General features: G+C 38.0%; 1 protein-coding gene across 9 annotated transcripts in view; it reads left to right on the forward strand.

The window, feature by feature from the left end:
• Positions 1–20,578, forward strand: part of stxbp5l (syntaxin binding protein 5L) — a 177,452-nt gene that overhangs the window by 59,406 nt on the left and 97,468 nt on the right. For all 9 annotated transcript variants that reach the window (XM_059343455.1, XM_059343461.1, XM_059343457.1 and 6 more), the window contains exon 3: positions 16,007–16,088. In XM_059343455.1, coding sequence (XP_059199438.1) covers positions 16,007–16,088 — 82 coding nt within the window. The remainder of the gene's footprint in view (positions 1–16,006; positions 16,089–20,578) is intronic.

Below are 20,578 nucleotides of genomic sequence, written 5' to 3' on the forward strand. Positions count from 1 at the left end.
CAGTAGCTCACATGAAGAGCAAAGGCTTTTCTCTGAAGCCAGTGCAGCTTGACACCATGGCAGTCGAAAAGTAGAAAGTAAAAGATCCTTCCATGCTACAGTAAACACTCCCTCCCATGGGTCAAAAGGACACATTTGGGGGTTACTCATATATCAGTATGTGACACACTCATATAAGTTCAAAGTCAGCTGACTGACATTGGCTAACATTAGCTTGACACCCAGTATTTTCTTTGGACAAGCTACAGTTTCTCACAAACCATCATGGCCTGACACAAGACTGGTCTCCCCACAAAAACGTCACTGAAAGGCGTTTTTACATGCAGCAAAATATGACTTACATTACGTTTAAGACTGTCGTCCGCCGAATCTTGCTAACGTAGCAATAATGATTGATTGCGATGTAGAGTTTAAATGGTGGATATCACACTCGGAGCAGGAGGGAGTAAAGGTGGACGAGTCGAACAAACAGCGGGCTTTCACCAAGGAGAACGGGGTGCTTGTCCCATGTGAAAACAAAAGTAAATTGTTTTTTACGTAACTTGTGTTTTTTTTTTACGTAACTTACGTGGCTCATGGTTTGTGAATTATAATTTATTATGTCATTTACCTAACCTCTGTGGCTCACGTTTTTTATTTAATGTAACCCTCGTAACTTCTCTAATTCCAGTAATTACATAGATTTAATTACTGTTTAGACTGTCTTTTATGACGCCTTACCAGGAAGTTTTTTTCCCTAAACCTAGGTCAGTGGTTTTGTAGCCTAAATTCACAGAAACTGCAGCCTTTTTTACAACCGCAAACCGTACGTGTATGTCATGATGTGTGTGCTATTTTTAGATCAATCCGTGGTACAGTGAGCTGCGAAAAGCTAATTTTGTCGTTATGGGTGGTATTGACAAACGGTCTATTCTGACGTTTAGTTTGGAGATCTTGTTGGCCTGACACATAACTCCTCAGACAATATATTTTCCAATCGCTATATGATTTATTTGTGGAGGCATGCAACAATATGAGCATAAGCTGCAACATATTAATTTTATTTTTATATGTTTGTTTTTTTTAACATTTAGAATAGGTACAATTTTATTTAATTGTATAGCAGTGAACAGTGCATGCCCTTCCTTGTGAGGATGGGCAATATTGTTTAAATTATAATCTTAAAAAAAATCACACCAAACCTGATTTAGGGTTTTAATCTTTTTTATTTTCTTAAAACAAACTACAGCAGAATAAATAATTCTTCAAATATGTTGTGTTTGCAATTTAACAAAAAAAGTGATTGACAAAAGCAAACAAACAACAATACATTTAAACTACATTTAAACTACATTTTTCCCTTATGTTAGAAGCACAAACATAGAGAGGCAGACAAACCAAAACCATGTTGTGGTGCAGCAGTGTCAGGTGGAAACTCAGTCTCTCTCTGTTTCAGGAAGACACACTGACAACTGACCCAGCTCTGTGCATACTCTTGGTTGCAACATCTACAACACCATCCACATCATATGCAAGAGGTCATGCCCTTTCTCAAAGTTTTATGAGACTGTGGTGGATCTGTCTGTACCAACACAAACAGCCAGCCAGCCAGCCAGTCACTCACACACACACACACACACACACACACACACACCTTGTTCTGTATCCACTCTGCTGTGAGATGTTTATACTCAAATCCAAATTGCCCAGCTGTGTCCCCACTGCTCCAGCAACATTATTAAACGCACACAAAACAGTTATTATACACCCCTTTCACACACATACACACACAAAGAGAGCGAGAGGAAAAGGGGAACCGTAATGGAAGCAGGACGAGAATAATTGTGATTCATACAGGATGCAGGAGAGATTGTGAGTGTAGATGGAGGAGATAGAAAGAGGATGAGTGGATAGCAGGTCAATTAGATTGAGAAGGTCTCACTTTGGAATCAATTGAAGTGAAAACCACCGAGGTGTAATTTTGAGAAATGGCCTGGCTTTAATCAAGATTTAATTTAAATCTCAGCACTTTGAAAGACAACCAAAACAACTGCTTGTAGACAAACATGATAACACCTTTTATTGCCAACCAGGAGTTTCTGGAGCATTTGGAAGTTTGGGTTTGCAAACAGCTTCAATCTTGGAGCAAGAAAATTCAAATTTGGGCTGAGAAAGACAAGTGTCAACGCAGCCATGCCGATAATCTGAGGGGCGCGTCAATAGCTTTGTGTTCATTTATTAGTCAACTTCTGAAATGATGCTACAGTATAATTTCAATAATTGGCATGATATGAATGCACGGCTGTAATCCAGTTTAGGAGAGAGTTTAGGTTGTAAACTGGAATGACAACAAGTCGCCTTGGCCATCTGACACACCTAAGAGGTCTTCAACTGTTTCAAGTCAGCAACTACTGATCATGTTTCATGTTGTCTGGAGAAAAAGACAAATTATTATCAAGAAGTTGCCAATGGAGGAAACAGCTAATTACACTACTGGTTTATTTGTACTCTCTCTGTTTACATCCGACCACAGAAAGTATATTAGGCCTTCTTTATATTTTCTATTATATTATTATATATGTCTTATTAGGGGTGTGACGATACTCTCAGCTCACAAGACGAGATGAGATAATATGATAATATAATGAGACAATATATGACTTGACCAACAGACTTTTATTTAACTGAATTGCACATGCATTTTTAGATGTTTTATTATAACTCTTTACATGCATGATGTAAGCATGAGCTTTTAATAAACTTCTCCTTCCACAAATTGAAACCAAAGCTAAAATTTATAAAAAATTAAAATGAATTAAATTAAATATTTCTCTCTTTTTTCAAGTGCAAACAATATAAGCCGTGTTTCCTTTAGGGGGAAGAGTGACCACCGGGAAAGTTTCAGGCCACTCCCTCTCAAATGTCCGTTCACTCTGTGTGTGTTCATTACAAAAAGGCCCCCAGAGGGATTTACGAGACTCCGGAGGTGACGTATGGTTTTGACCGTCGCATAATCGATTAACGACAGTTTCGACCGTGATCACATAAGCGATGGATTAAACACAGGAGAAGAAACTGTGGCCGCCGCCGGTAACTGTGCACAACATCAGCAGCTGATCATAAACAAACCAGCATGGCAGATTATGGAGTCTCCGCTGATCGTAAACATCGTGATCGTGAATTAACCGGCATCGCTAACTGTGCACAGAGTGTCCGGTTCTTGTTGTAAACAAACAGAGATCGCTAAGTGAACACCTCCTGTAGCAGCAGCACATACACACTGTATTGCTACAGAGCTAACTGTTAGCCTTTTAGCAATTTGCAGACTCCTGCTCTGCAGCTGGGAGAGACTGCTGCAGGAGGACTGTGCCGCTTCGATTCGTTTATTACTCTTCTTAAGGAGCCGTCGGCCCCTGTGACGTCATTCTTGCTGCTTCCCCTCCTTCTCCTCCTCTTCTATTCTTTCTTTCTAAAATTGCCCCCACAGGTCACAAATAGAAGTTTAGATAACTCACAAATCTCGCGAGACAGAATTTTAACGTGACGAGAAATATCGTCAACTTTAATTTTGCGAGATCTCTTAGCACGAGATCTTGTCACACCCCTATGTCTTATACAATACCACTTATATGTGTATATCCTCTGCATAAATTCTCACAGGAAAACAAACAAACACAAAAATATATATATAAATAATAAATGCCAAATAGCAGCCATATAGATAATTTATGGATATATGGTGTATGTAATGTATGTATAAGTCTTATTTTTTTATATTCTGTTTTTTATATCTTTGAGCTGCTGTGACAACTTAATGTCCCCACTGCGGGATAAATATAGTCATATCTTATCTTATCTTAATTAGTCATGTGAGTTAAATGTAAGCAGACCATCGTTAATTCTTTTGTGCCATTGAGGGTGTTTTGTACAGTATTGACTATTGCTGTTTCTACTCACATTTTCTAATGTGATACTTCAAAATGCCCTTAAAAATATGCAATCGGAAACCTGGCTTATTAAGCAAAGACACAAGTGACAGAGGACAGAACAAACTGCAGCCTAAAGCACTACTAACTTTGACTTCACCACTCTGCTGTGATGGTAGCCAGTAATGGCTAAATGGATGTGAATTATATTTGAAGATTAAAAGTGGACTCAGTACTATCACAGTTCAAATGAACACTCAAACATCAAAATGCTGTATGATGATAATGCGTCATCATCATCAAGCCTCAGCTGGTGGTATCTTTGTCCTATTTCCAAACTCCTCCTCCAAACTCCAGATGATTGGAGTCTCCAAATGAGACTCCAATCATCTGATGCTTCCCTTGTTTAGCATTTAATTGTGACATGCTGGTGACAGGGGATAGAAACAAGACAGAAATACAGATGAGATTAGACATTAGACATTCATCCTGCATTTATCCAGTTCAACACTGAATCCAGGCTCACATTGTTGACAATCCTTTTGAGGGATTTACAAAAAAAGCATCCACAATTAAACTGAAAATATGGTATTTTTACATGTTGGGAGTTCATTGGCAAACATGGAGAAGTGAATGGAAAAAGTGGGCAATCACCACTGAGTTTATCTCAAGGTTGATTGTGATTGCCAATATGTGAACCCCACCCAGAATCACAAACATACACTTATACAGTGGGAAGATTCTGGCTTTCACTTGATTATTTATTGCATTACATCAATCTTTCTTCTAAAGGAAGATTACAAGGAAGAAAATGCAGTAATCAAAGTCTAACATAATAATGGAAGTTGACTACTACAATCACAATCACTGAATTATTCAATCATTATAACTGCTGCACTTAACCAACACACCTCAGCCCCTCTTACATTTTCAGTTAAATTTTTTTTCTTTTCTCTGGTGACAGTGAACTTGCCAACTGGTGATGACATATTATAGTTTGAGAGTTGTTGTTTGTCCTCTGTGATTGGAAGAGTGATTTGAAGATTAGATTTTAGTTAGTTTTAGTAAAATGTAGATGCTGTTGCTGGTTTCGTGATTTTCGACAAAAAATGGCTGTTTGTCAGTCTGATCACATTACATTAGAAATTGTGAGATTGTATGCAGTATATAACATTTTGATGTCTCATTGGTTAATATTTAGACTACATCACTGTTGTAGATTTACTGTTTACCCTTCACAGGAAAAGAAAATACTTCTGATGAGCACACCATGTATATTAATTGTACTGTATACTGCTCTGCTCTGCTGTTCTAACCTAAAGCAAAGGGAAATGTAAATATTTGGCAACATTAGGCAAAAATGTTGGAAAAGGAGCCCTCTTCTACATAAATATTGTAATCTCTATCAGAGATAACCCTTTTTGACCCATGCAAATCTAGTTATTTTGCTGGTGCTGGTGCTGATCTGCAATTGCGACCCGTCTCAGAACCTGTTTGCTTTTCCACAGGCTAGAGAGACATGTCATTACGTCACTGTATATTGTCTCTATTATGTCCCGGCTCCCTCAGCATGTACATGGTCGCCCATAAAGTTTTAATGATTTTTTTTTTTTCCATGAGATGACTGTGACAATGTGATTTATTCTTGACAGATAAAGTATATATCGTCTCAAAACTTTTTTTATTAATCAATCTCTTCATATCACAATGAAAATGAAACCACAATTTACAGAGGATTGTGTCTGAAAACAATTGATTCCAACTTTATGGGCGACCATGTATAATAACAACAACGGCAGACCACATCGTCTCTTTACATATGTTGCTCCTGGCCTTGCGAGCCTACATTGACATCCAAACACGACATGTACAACACATCTGTGCCGCTCGTCTTGGTTTCTTTGGAGGGCGATTATGTTCTTATGAACACTGTTAACCCTTTATAGGGCACTCATTGAAATACTTGCAAATTCCAAATTTCAACCCTAGAGAATATTGGAGGACATTATATAGAGCCAGAATGTGTTCTGTGTAAAAAAAAAATAGACGGACCCAAGGGAGGGGGTAATATTTTGAGAAAAAAGTTTACGAGAATGCCCAGATTTCTGAGATTTAAAGTGGTGAATCTGCGAGAAAAAAGTGGCTTTTTTCCCCACTTTTTTCTCGTAAATCTGTGACTTTTTTGCACAGATTTGCCACTTAAAATCTCTTAAATCTGCAACTTTTTTTCTTGTAGATTTGGCCCTTTCATCTAGCAAATTTGCAACTTTTTTGTCATAATATTTTTGTTCATACTTGGCCCTAATATGCCATCATAGTCAAGTTCTTCTCGTCAAAGTCATTGAAGAATAACTCTGTTTGTACAACTGTTTCTTGCAGATTTTTTTTCAAAATTTTTCATTTTTACATTGGAGGTCAAGGTCGATAAAGTTGATATTCTATTATTATTATCATACTGAATGTTACTGTGACGTAGCCTGAAAAATCCGTGTGCTTCTACGAGCTCACAGAGAGACATGGGGACCTCATTTTGGATATCCACTGAAGTTACCAAATATGGTTCTTTGCCCTATAAAGGGTTAACTATGTAAAATGTCAGTGTTAGACTTTGTTGTAACAGAAGCCCGTATTAATCACATTGCAGTTAAACAAATAAAATAAAATGAATGATGCACGTTTGAGTTGGTCTTGTAGGTCAGATAACCCCGCCCCTTGCTCCTGAAGTAACCAGTTCGTCAGTCGAGACAGCAAAGACTTGGTGCCGCTCTGGAACCCGTTTTCCTGGCCGAGAGCTGGTTCTTTGGCAATCGACAAGTGAGGAACTGGTTCAAGATTAGGCACCGACTCCGAACCGGCCCTGGAACTGCCTTGGTTGAAAAGGGGTAAGAGAAAATTGTGCAGGGTTGGCCTGCTAGGGGGACCAGAGCCCGAATCCGCGTCACAGTCCGTCAAAAAGCCAAGATGAGGTGCAGAAATATGGAATAAGGCGTAGATACTCATTTGAACAGATATACAGAAAAAACTCATGCTAACACTCTTGAACCCAAACACTATGTACAGGGGGAGATGTTAATCACTTGCTCCATGTGTTATTACACTAGTCAAGGTGTTGAATGCTGAAAACACTTTGCTAGCCACCATACATCACACCACATATCCCCAAGATGTATTTATATACCCACTCCTTACTCATCACTTACATTGGTATCATCTGGTAGAAACATATGGACACGGCTAATTTTAGTTGTGCACTGTTACCAAGAACTGTCCAGTATAGATAGATGTAAATTCTAGTGTCTGTCCATCCACTTTTAAATAAGACATATAAGTGGTGTGGAGGTGACAGAACAGGATGAAAATACCAGGTGACTGCAGAGAAGTCTGTCACAGGCTGTTATTCAGCTGTCAGGCACTGAACGGAAGCCAGACACTGTACACACTACACATGACTGGCTACACACATGCTTCAACCACAGAAAACACAGCATTGTTTGTCATTTGTCTTTGGTCTCTGGTCTCTGGTTACAGAGGAGAAGATTAATACTAAATTGTTGCAACCTAACATCTGTCTCTACTTGCTGTTTCTACTACTGTCTCTTTAATGTGTCCAATGTCACTGGATGCTGTTGACTCATTTAATCTGACTCAGTTAGTGCCACAACTGTAATTAAATATTACATAAAGAGGTGTTGAAGGGTTGGTTTTTGTTCACTTAGTCATCATGATCAACGTCATCACCTATTTTTAGCTAATATGCTTGACAAGAGCTGTGGGCTGGAATATATTTGCTTTTTTTTTTTTTGTAGTACAGGTTGTGAGAACTGAATGAGTCAATTATATGTAAAAGGAAAGATTAATATATCCAAAGCTGTAAATGAATGATACTTTTCCATTCCATTTCCACTAAGTGCTCTAAGTGTAAGTCTAGTCTACTGACTCCATGAAAGCCCCAACTTTATTGAAATATATCCGTATAAAACTCATTATTTCTCTCTTAAAATACAAAGTCAGCTTTTTTTCTCAACCATTTTTTAGTGTCATGTCTCTGCTTAACTGACAGGTGTTTCATCCCCACCTCCCTGAGTTACTACAGCTTTGCCTGGCAAGGATGTTTTTCTAGCACATGAGCATTGTGCAGTGATTTCCCTAGATTTACCATTAGTTCATAGTTATTTTTCAAGGGTCCCTGATTTCAGTCAAAGGTGATGGGTTCCTGGCTTCCTTCATCACTCTTAATAGTATAAAGTGTTGATGAGTGTGCACCTATGACAATTTGGAAATTTGCATATGAGTTTTTCTATTTTTTTAAAGCTGCTGTTGATGGGACTAAGATATTGGTTAAGTGGATCTTGAACCCACTTCACTTCTAACTGACACTTCTTTTTGAGTTTAATTGCAGCTGATCATCGTAATTGTAACGCTGAACTAAAAGGAAACACACAAACAATGATATGCGATTATATGCTACAATACACAGACGAGAGCCTCGAGCCAACTGTCTCAAATAACAAGAGCTGTTTGTTATTGTTTGTTAAATGTTAATGTATGCTGTAACTGATTTCCCTGTTAATCAAGCTATGAAGCAGAAAATAAGCTCAGATTTAGAAGTGATGATTCTTACTGTGTGCACTCACCAGGACGTGGAAGCAAGGATTTAAAGCTGATGTAGTTGATTCACATACTGGACATGCCAGGTCTCACTTCACATCACTATCTTATTGAACATTTTTTTTGACAGTTAATGCTTATTCAAGCTGTCTTTCCAACACATCTGAATCCTAAGAGCTGTAGATGTTACCACTGTATTACTTTGAAAATGTTTTGAGGAAATCAGGCCCAAGTTTGACAGCTCGCAACTCATGTCAAACAATATGTATTTTATCTAAATTCATGGCATTTATTGGCTGTCACTTATTGGTATTCAATGCAGAAATTACCAAATACAACAGGCAGGTCTAACAATTTCTCTTTTCTGCATTGTTTCCTGTCAGCTGGCAGCAATACAGTTTGTCTCCTGTATGGATGTAGGCGAATTCACCTTCCAATCATCTTTGTGCTTTTGACAGCGTCTTATGTGTTTTGATGCGGTCTCGAGTGTGATGTGAATTTAAATGGGATGTGTACAAAGACTCCCCTGTCAGAGAGAGAATGATCCAGACTGACAGAGAGATGATTTGAGTCTGTCGCCAACCATTTCCATTCAAGTCAGCCCTCCTTCTTGAGTGACTGGACTCAAAGACTCATTGCATTTGAAATGATTTACGCCCCCAGGTTATCTGGCCACATTGCTGATCTGCTGATCTTGCTTTCACAACCAACCAGTGACTTTCCTCTACCTGACAACTTGAACAGTATTTATTTTCAGAAACAAACACTGTATACTTTTGTGTTAGGCCTGTCGCACCAGGAGATATTTGAATTCTGGTTGTCAAACTATACACAAAACAAGGGTGTTACCAACTTTTAACCCTTAATAGGGCACTCATTGAAATACTTGCAAATTCCAAATTTCAACCGTAGAGAATATTGGAGGATATTACATACAGCCAGAATGTGTAAAAAAACAAAAACATACGGACCCGGGGTAGGGGGATAATATTTTGAGAAATAAATTTACGAGATTAAAGTGGCAAATCTACGAGAAAAAAATGTGCAGATTTATGACATTTAAAATGGTGAATCTGCGTGAAAAAAGTTTTTTTCTTGTAAATCTGTGACTTTTTTCACACAGATTTGCCACTTTAAATCTCTTAAATCTGCGACTTTTTTTCTTGTAGATTTGCCACTTTAATCTAGTAAATTTGCAACTTTTTTCTCAAAATAGTTTTATTTTTTATTTTGGGTATCTGCTGAAGCTACCGAAGACGGTTCTTCGCCCGATAAAGGATTAAACTGCTCAAAACTCATCTATTCCAATTAGCCTACTCAGTATGATTGCATCACACTTTTTTTTGTTTGTTTTTTTGTTACCGCACCTCACTTTTGTTGTTTTGTACAGTGTCCTTGAGTGTTAAGAAAGGCACTTATAAATAAAATGTATTATTATTATTATCAAAAGCAGTGTTTCCATTAATGGTACATTTAATTTTGAAACCAAAGTTTGAAATGTCCCATTAAAGAAAATGTGAATTAGGGATGTTTTCATCAACTAGTTAGATCAAATGAACAAAGCTTCATAAACGTACTTTCATCAGAAGATGGCAGTGTAATGTATTGCTGTAGGCTAATACATCAGCAAGGAGTAGTAAAAGAAGAGATTTAGCAAGACAGATAAAATAATGAAAAATAGGTTGCTAATTGGCCGATAATGAGAGAAAATATGTCTTCAGGAATTAGATTCAATTGAGCAGCTTATAATAGTTCTCTCCTATTAGCTCGTCTTGACCGGCAGTGCAGAAACAGCTGATTGGTCATGAGTTAAATGTTAGCTACGTCAGAAACTTATTCACAAAAAAGTTTCCATCTCCCGTTTAGCACATTAACTATTTTTTGAAAAACACAAAAACCACCTTGAGCAAGTGTAGAAATTTTTATGCACATTTTCTAAAGTTGTAACGAATTTTAGTGTTTCCATCAAGCTTTTCTTGTGCAAATCTTGTGTCAAAATTCATATCTGGAAACACGGCTAGTGATTTTTAATATTTTATCTATTAAAGAGATGATCAGCAAAAAGAGAATAGAATACGCAATGACAGCCAGTAATGTGCAGAATCAATTTGTAAGACAAAAAAAAAAGATTCATCTCTAAATCTAGAAATTGCAATTCCATCTTGCCAACGTGTCCCATGACAACAGAGAGTTGACTGTTTGTTCTAAACAACAATGGCGACTTCTGAAGAGGTCAGCGCAGACACTGTGACATCATCAGTTAGAGTATTTCTTCATTAAAAGAATATCAGAACAGCACTGAAAGGGTTCTGCTCCTCTCACGACTGGTTTCACCACCGACTCTGTGTGACGATGATAGACACGTGGTTCATCCAATCACCTGCCAGGTATTTTTTTGAACACGTCTGCCCTTTTCCAAACAGTTTCCGATGACGACCTCTCAGATGGTTCTGTGTAACAAAGCATCCTGCAGCGTGTTGCAGTGTATACAGACCAGTAGAGGCTTGTGAATCTTATAGCACCCACTGTGACAAGTTAATTCAAACTGTCAACTTTATAACTTACTCATAAGCCCCCTCTGACTGGTTTTTATTCAACTCTTTTATTCAGGAAGGCCCCCACTGTGTGGGTGTTCAAAAAAGAAATACATATAGACTGGCTGACTAAGTGGACAGGCCTGTTGATTGTGCTCAGTATATTGCCACGGGTCAAAAACTGATTTTTCTCTCAGTGTGGCGGCTCAATGTGGGCGCAGGAGCACAAAAGGCCTCTCTCTTCCAAGTAAGCTTGACTATTTGGTGTTTGATTTTCTCCTTCTCTTATTTTGCCACCCCTCACTGATGTAGTTCAGTTGATTTGGAAATTTCCAATTTGACATCCATTTTCCAACAGTGGCCCCCTATTCTTTCTGTGGAGTGACATTTCAGCCACTACATAATACTAACATAACTCACCTATTTAAGACATTTTTATGGACTTTGTTTTAGCCTGTATTCATTTGAAATATCTTAAGTAGAAATTGTGGTTTACTAACAGCCCAAAGGAAACCTGCTTATTTATCTCAAAATCAATAGAAACACCACTGATTGGAAAATGTATGACTAATAAACTCAGTGGTGGAATGTAACTAAGAACATTTTCACAAGTACTGGACTTAAGTACAATTTTGAGGTACTTGTACTTTACTTGAGTATTTCTATTTTATGTAACTTTATACTTCTACTCCACTGCATTTTGAGGCAAATATTGTACTTTTTACTCCACTACATCTAGCTGACAGCTTTAGTTACTTTTCAGGTCGAGATTTAACACAAAACATGATCAATTTACAGTGATTCGATTTTTTTTAGATTAAACCTCATATAGTTAAAATGAGCCCTACCTTGAGAAAATTAAATGCTTCATACATAAATGCATCAATAATAATACGATAATATATTTGGACTTTTACTTAAGTAAGTTTTGAATGCACGACTTTTACTTGTAGTGGAGTAATAGTACTTTTACTTTAAATAAAGGATCTGAATACTTCTTCCACCACTGACTAAACTTCATCTGATGCAAGCAGTTGTTTCACTGGGACTTCTTTTCATATCAGTAGGTAGACCATACAAACGTATGCATTCACACACTAAATCAGCAGATATATGTGGGGGGACAAGCAAATACATACTGACACACAAACACTATTTAACTGCGTGAGATTACATTTTTTGAGACAAAGTGCTCTGCATTACACAGTTTAAATTTGAAAGCGTGACCCCCCACAAATTAGGCCTTGAAAATCTTTTTTTTCACTCTACATGAAAGATAGTGTATCAAATACAATGACAGCAGCTTGCAATTTTTGACAATGAAATGTATTTAGTGCATTTAACAAATCCAGCCAGGGAGATATTAAGATAGCTTTGACCATCAATCCAGACATTGTGCTGATTGTTAAATGCATTGAAAAACTCTAAAGCAGTCATCTTTTTAAAATATAATGCTATAATAACAAACTGTGTGGCACTGGGGAACAAACATGTATTAATTATAGTCCATATATATATATATATATATATATATATATATATATATATATATATATATATAGTAAAAAAAAAACATTTAGACGTATCTTTAAATTGTGGTTATTATACAGTATTAGATCTTCATATACTGGATGTAGAGTAAGTATGTTTACTGGACATATACTACAGAGCCTCCACCCAGAACCAGGTCCTCTGTGTCAAACAAGTGCAGCCTTGAAGATATTTCTACTTTCTAACATACAAAAGTTCTGAATTATTTTGAAACAAGACTTGAGATGAACTTTTGCCTCAGGTCATGAGCTGTCTTGAGTCTTTCCTCCCCAGTGCACCTGAGATCTGTTGCCTGGTTCAACAATTCACCATATCAGAGTCCATGGCTGCTGCTGCTGCAGTTGTAGATATGATAAGTCAGTCTAGCGAGACTGTCTGGATGTTTCTGCCCCGCTGGTTTCAGAGTACATTGTGAAAGTGAAATGAGATGTGCTCACTCTGCATACTGTCAATCTGTTGGATTTCTGATTGAGTTCTCTAGCATATCAGTAATATGTAAAACATTACCAAACTCGGCTAGTGTTGTTAGTGTGGGATCAAAGCTTGATATACAGTTATCTTCTGTGTTTAACACTTTTGAAATTAGTGCAAACATTAATCTTAAGATAGAGACTGGTCGCCCCTCAAAAATGTCAATATAAGGCGTTTGTACATGCAGCAAAATATAACTCACATTTACGTTTTAGACTGTCCTCCGTCACCATCTAGCGAACTTAGTTGTACTGATAGCAATGCACAGTTTAAATGGTAGATGTCACACTTGGGGTGGGAGGTAGGGAAGGTGGATGGGTCAAACAAACATCATGTGAAAACAAATGTAAATTCCTCTTACATAACTTATGTTTTTTTACGTTACTGATGTGGCTCATGATTTGCAAATTACCTTTTTTTTTTTTTTTTTTTTACGTAACTTAAGTTTTACCTTCACTTAACTTCCTTTTTTAACGTAACTTCCATCGCTCACGTCACCATCGTAACTGTTTCACTTTCGGCATTTACTTACATTTATTTACTGGTAAACTGGTTATTTCTAGAACGTTGGTACCGTGACACGCAAACGCTAATTTTGACAAGCAATCGTACGTGTTGTTATGGGTGGTATTGACTTTGACAACTGTCCATTCTGTTATTTAGGTTGGAGATCTTGATGTACAATAAGATCTTTGCAGATTTGAAACAAATCACTGCCTTTGTTATATCTGAAAACACTATATGTGAAAATAACTTTTCTCAACACATCTGTTTAATCACTGAGAATCCAAAACAACAGGAGGACAACTAAATCTCTTTTTCTTCCCCCTCTTTCAGCCCTGTTACTCTGCAGCAGGTTAAACCTTTGTGCTGTAGCCTCCTACTCTCCATCATTACTCATATCGTGTTTTATTAAAACTGAACACCCATTTTGTTCTCACTGACGATTTTGTCTGCAGTGCTGTTGCCCTGAGCTGTTTGCGAGGTGTAGGTAGCCATTGATGCCAAGTGAGGTGGACAGAAATCCCTGGAGGGACGACGGGAGGGCAAAGTAACCATATCATAAGTTTTGTATTGGAACACCTCCACATTCCATGTACACACGCAGTCATGAGACACTGCATAAAACTGTCTAGTGCACTAAATAACGACAAATTTAAGTGAAGATCTATTGAAGGAACTAAAAGCCTGTCCACGGTGTTCATGTCCAGTTGTTGGAAGTTTTTCTAGCTCTATGACTAAAAGGTGTAAATCAGGTGGTTTAGGTTTACACATAGAAAGATGCTACTGCATAACAGGGTGATTTCCATCATTGCAGGACTGGTCATGTGTACTCCTGTGCTGTACCTTAAGCTATGTTGGCAACACTGTGAATTCTGAACAACATGTAGTGATTAAATAACTGCTCCTGTACCAGATCCAACTGGCGCTGTTTTCATGTTGTGTCATATCCCCCTCCTGCTGATTTCCACCTGCTTTGAAGGATGCGCTTGGGGATTTTACTTCCTGTGGTAACCATACCTGTTCTCCAACCAAACTGCCACAATCACTCAGTACAACATTCTCCAGCAAGGCTATAATGCTAGAATTTGTTATCTAGTACAAATTGAGGAATTATATACTTTTGAGGTTCAAAACGCAAGAAAACAAACACTATACGACATGATGCAATAACAAAATCAACCAGTATTTAAATCATAGCTATTTAAAGCATCTGTCGCATTATTTCTTGTATTTCTACATGATTTGCATGGCTGTTAACATTTTTATACACTCAGCTGCCAGTTTATTAGGTACACCTAGCTAAAATGAATACAGTCCTGTAATAAATCTGCTGAATCTGTTTTATGATCAGTTTGGAGGTTATAGTTTGTCGTTTTATTTTTATATTGTGCTGCACTTAAAGGTGTTCTGATATTTAGTTTTTGACCTAAATAAGGTGGACAACACCTCCGCAGCCCGAGCATCACAGTCTAAGTTGATTGAAATTTAAATACTTCCAGTGGCAATTTGAAAGATAACTATTTCTGACAATTGAATGGCATTAAACCGTGTACATTTCTGGGGCCCTCACACAGAGTAGAGGCCTGAAGGAGTGAAGTAAAGTCTGAAACACACAGGTTTTGCTCTTCATGTGTGCTTGCGTGGATGTTTGGCTATGAACTTGACTTGCTCGAGGTGGGAGGAGAGGCACAGTAGGAGGGGTGTCAGCAATCATTAAGCGTTGCAATGCACCTTTTCAGAACATGTCATCCTTTATAAGCCAATTTCACATTGCACCACCTGCCTCCCTAAATCATCAGTAGAACCACAGGTGCATCCTCATATAACCTACAGAATAATGTGATATATTTGATTTGATTACTTGTTAAACTGATAACAAAGAAATTAAGGAAAAATAAATGGTATGCCCTTCAGAGCAGACAAGATTTGATGGTCATGTAATATTCTACTTCAAGTTCTTGAAATGTTGATTGGATATTGTCTTTCTAAGCACCCTCGTAGCATGGAAACCAGACAATCTGTCTAGCTCATTAGTAAAGTTCTGGCAGATGATTCTTGTCACTCTCCCATTCAGACTGAATTCCAGCCACTGTGTTCCCCACTGGGCCAATCAGCAGGTTTAATAGGATCAGTGACATCCAGTTCAACTCATAAACCTGAGATCAAACTTTCAAATTAGGCAGCAGCGATCAAAAATACACCAACATTCTGCCACTGTGTTTATTTCTTTCTTCAAATGTTTTCAGAAACCCATTGAAGTGACTGTTTACCTGCAGTGTGTTGCTGTGATTTGTTGCAGGTCTATTCATCATCCATTTCTTTTAACTGTCTTTCTAACAGTACACCACGATCACTGACCCATTAATATGTGCTATTTTTGCTGTTGTTTTGCTGAAACACTCCTGTACACTTCCTTAACTTTATGATAATCAGACTGGGACGACCCGGGGTGGACTGCTACTGTCAGCATGAGAGCGGGGCAGCTGTTCTTCAACTGCAGTTCCTCATCAATGAGGTAAGCCATTACAGTGTTTTCCTAAAGCTGCTCTCATTACACTTTGGACGCCTGAAGTCACTATCATATCCACGTTATCTGCAACCTCCTTTGATTCATGTCTTCTCACTGTGGGCCCTAATGACTTTACCTTGAGACTATGAAAGAACTATGTCAGCCAATGCAATTGTATAGGGATATTTTAATGTGATTTGATAAAAGCAATAACAGACCTTTTTTTCTTCACTGATTTCTGACACCTGAAATGTATTTGGCAAACTGGTAAATATATACAGCAGCTCTGATAAAGCGAATGGGACCTTTGTCATAATTGCTAACCCATTTCTTGTTTTAGACTAATGTATGGAAGAGGATTAAGGCCAGGTAGGAGAAAAAAATAATGAGAGGAGGAAAAAAAACATCATTATGTACTTTGAGAAAAAAATCCAAATGACTAGAATAAAGATGAAATACAATGTTAAGGGGGGGAAAAGTTGAAATGTCGAGAATAAACTCTACTTTTTGAGTTGGGTAAAGTAGACTGCAAGCTACAACCTGATTTTCCTCAATAATATATGTCTAAAATTTCACATAAATTACATAAAAGCAGATTTTCACAAAACAATTGTTGTATTAACATACTACCAATTATAGCTGATTCATGTGTATGGGATTTTAATTCTACTGCACCATTAAATATTGTGGTTGTTGCTCATTTTATGACATTGATGAAAATCAGGTTGTAGCTTGCTGTCTACCTAACTCTTTGGACTGACGTGGCGTTTCCCTAAACAATGTTCATCTGATGACTTTTTGACACTGGAACAACCATCTATGAATATCTTTCCAACTTTACCGAACACAAAAAGTTGACTTTATTCTTGACATTTTGACTTCTTTCTGGTAATTTTGACTTCTTTTTTTTACATGTGAAATGAAAAAAAAAAGTCTTATTTTTTTCTCCTACCTGGCCCCATTCCTCTTCCGTACTAATGTGATGGCTAGAGTTTAACATTCAAATCTTGTAGAGTTGCACAATGACATTGACAATTATTTCTGGTCTCTGTTACATATTTACTGTAAAATGTAGTTATTTAAACATCAATTAGATACCATTTTAAAACCTATGTCATCAAGTAAATCCGAAAATGTGAGTGATGTTTGTTATCAAATGGGACACACCGGCCAGAAATCAACATAACTGAAAGCAAGATTGTCTAAACACTTAAAAGAATAATAATAAAAAAAAAACCCTCAGTTTTCCATTTGGTGTCGCTGGACAGGAAAACCATAATCCTGTAAACAGTGGCTTATTGGAGCACAATGGGTCAGGTTGTAATTGCATAAATTAATAATTACATTTTACACCACTGTTATTGTTCTGAAGAAGTCAGCCTTCGGAGTCAAACGCAATTGTTTTGAAAAGTACAATGTTTATTAAATGTATGGTATAACTGTTCCATATAGAGGTGCTGATGCACCTGTACCAAAGAGAACAGCTGGAGCCAAAACACAACAGACTGACCTCTTTAGAGTTAAGGATCACAACCATGTGATCATGATGTGCTCAAGAACTCAAGATTTCCTCTCTACCTTTAAACCGTTTTCCCTCACTGCACGTTTTTCTACTGACAGGCCAGTACTGTGTGGGTTGACACGTAGCAGTGCTCTGCATCAGACACTTGATTTTAAGACTCAATCTCAGTGCTGTTTTGTTTACTAACAAAATACTGTTTATGTATTAGAAAAAAGGCTCTCTTGTACAGACTTGATTACAAAGAAGTCGGCACGCTGTTTAAAAAACTGCCCCAACTTTTTTTGAATCAGGGTTGTAAGTTCAAGAGCAGAAACTGAATTACACAGGTCTCGAACACAACGCTGTCCCTCATCTTTGTGTTTCTTTTTTGTGTGTGTCTCTTGTATTCTACTGTAATCTACGCACTCGTCCTGTCTCTCTCAGCTTTTTTTCTTTGCCCACTATATTTCTTTTGAAGCCCACTGGCTCTTTCAGCCCACTTCTCCATCACTCATTGGCCCTCTTGTGACGTGTCTGAGGCGAATGGAGGTGGACGGGCCTGAAGAGGGGTGTGCCTGTGCTTTTGTGACATGTATTGACAGTGTATGTGCGTATGTGTGTGGGTCTTCAGAATGTGTGTTAGCACCCAAATGTCATTGTGTATCTGGTTGTGAGCCTGCTTGCTACAACATTATGTGGGCTCGAGTGTGTCGAGTTTAATAGAAGGGTTTGTAAAGCACGCATGTTAGATTGACTCAGTGTGTGTGTATGTGTGTGTGGGGAAGGGGGAGCGTGTTGGTGAGAGTGTTTTTTGTGCCACTGACACAGTTTTTTTTGCTTATTTTCTTGTCATGTTTACAAATTAATTTTTCACAGTCTCACCCCTCAAAAACGTCAGTAAATGTTAAATGGACCTGCACTTATATAGCTCTTTTCTAGTTGCTTTGCAACCACTCAAAGTGCTTTACACTACAGACTGACTCATTCACCCGTTCATACACACATTCATACTGGTGGCAGAGGCTACCCTAAATGGTGCCACCTGCCACCATTGGGAATTCATTCACACACGATGAACGCAGCATCGGGAGCAATTTGGGGTTCAGTATCTTGCTCAAGGATACTTTGACATGTAGGCTGCCATGGTCAGGGATCGAGCCACCGACTAGGGATGGGTACCTTTCACATTTGAACCGATACAGTACCGATACCCGGTACCTGGGAATCGGTACCGGTACTCAACGGTACCAATTTTCAGTACTTTTGAGTTTGTTTATGTGGTAATAAATGTTAATTTGTTTAATAATAATAACAAAAAATTTTCAATTCAACATATTTATTTCTCAAAATAATAATAACTTTAAAAAATATATCAAAAGAATATAAAATCCAGGATGAGCAGTGCTTTATTGTTGAGTGAACGTGCATTTTGTAACATGAAGGTTGCAGTGTTATCAAAGAATGCAGAGGAGCGCTCTCAGGTGCACGGAGGAGAAAAAAAAAAAAAAAGGTTGGCACGTGTGATTTGTTGTGATGACGTCGTAGCTGTGCGGCGCAGCACCGGTCAGACAGTATTGTGGCCAATAACATGGTTGGAATAAACAAAGTTGAGTCGGGCTGCTCTGTGCACATATCGAGGATGACGCAGGAGTCCGAGGGATTTAATTTCAGCGAGGCAGTTTGGAGTAAAGGGGCAGGTAATATTCCTGAGTTGAAGAGCGGAGTATTAGCGGAGGACCAGAGATGCAGCAGCTAGCTGCTAGCTGTTAATGACTGGTCTACAGAAGAATGGAGAGAGCAAACGGAGTAAGGAAGGTCCAATCTGGAGGCAGATGAAGGCCAAGCCCGGGTAGAGACATTGGAGAGATAGCAGCTGGCGGCTAGCAGGCCGAGAGCCGGGCTGTTCGTCTCTGCGCCGGGTTGGAAGAGGGCAGCAGCTAGTGGCTAGTGGCCGCGGTGAGCAGACAGGACCAGACGAGGAGGTAAATAAATAAAAAAAAATAGTGCGATCGTCAGCACGCTTGTTAATGAGAGACCTCAAATGAAAACAGGTTGAAATCAATGATCAGTTTAAAGTTAATGCCGTTTAGGTACCGAAACATGGTACCATTTGATTTGACATGATTCGGTCGGTACCTATAAAAGTACCGAATTCGGTACCCATCCCTACCACCAACCCTCCGATCACTGGATGAACGTTCTACCAACTGAGCCACAGCCACAGATAGGAGTCTCCGATGGCACACCTGGTAAAGCGCATACCATAGAGGTACAATCTTCATGAGTGGGTGGTCCGGGTTCGAATCCAGCTCGGAGCTGCCCAAAAAATATCTTCAAAAAAAAGTCAATATGAGGCCTTTGTACATGCGGCAAAATATGTTTTCAAGGGAGGGGAGGTGTTGTTCTTTTTTACTCTTTCCGTAACTTATTTTGTTTATGTAACATACGTTGTTTACATAACTTACATGGCTCACGTGACCCTCATAACAACTTCAGTTCCAGCACTTGCATACATTTATTTTTTACCATGTCTTTTATAACACCTAACCAGGAAATTTTTTGCTCTAAACCTAGACAGTATTCAGATCTCTTTCTTAAGTAAAAATACTAACACCACACTGTGGAATTAATCCACTACAAGTAAAAGTCCTGCATTCAAAACTTACTGAAGTAAAAGTACAAAAGTATCAGCATCAAAATGCACTTAAATTATCAAAAGTAAAAGTACTCGTTATGCAGAATGGACTCACTCAGATTGTTCAAAATATATTATTATTATTATTATTATTATTACTACATTATTTGTATTCATGCATTTATGTAAGCAGTGCTTTCATTTTGTAAAGTCATTTAATATACTGTTATGAGGTATCTTTTAAAAACAAATGTCGAATCACTTTAAATTTATCATATTTTTCATGTTAAATCCTGACCCGAAAAGTAACTAAAGCTGTCAGCTAAATGTAGTGGAGTAAAAAGTACAATTTTTGCCTCT

The sequence above is a fragment of the Centropristis striata genome, chromosome 10 (genome assembly GCF_030273125.1).
Source record: "Centropristis striata isolate RG_2023a ecotype Rhode Island chromosome 10, C.striata_1.0, whole genome shotgun sequence".
Classification (NCBI taxonomy): Eukaryota; Metazoa; Chordata; class Actinopteri; order Perciformes; family Serranidae; genus Centropristis; species Centropristis striata.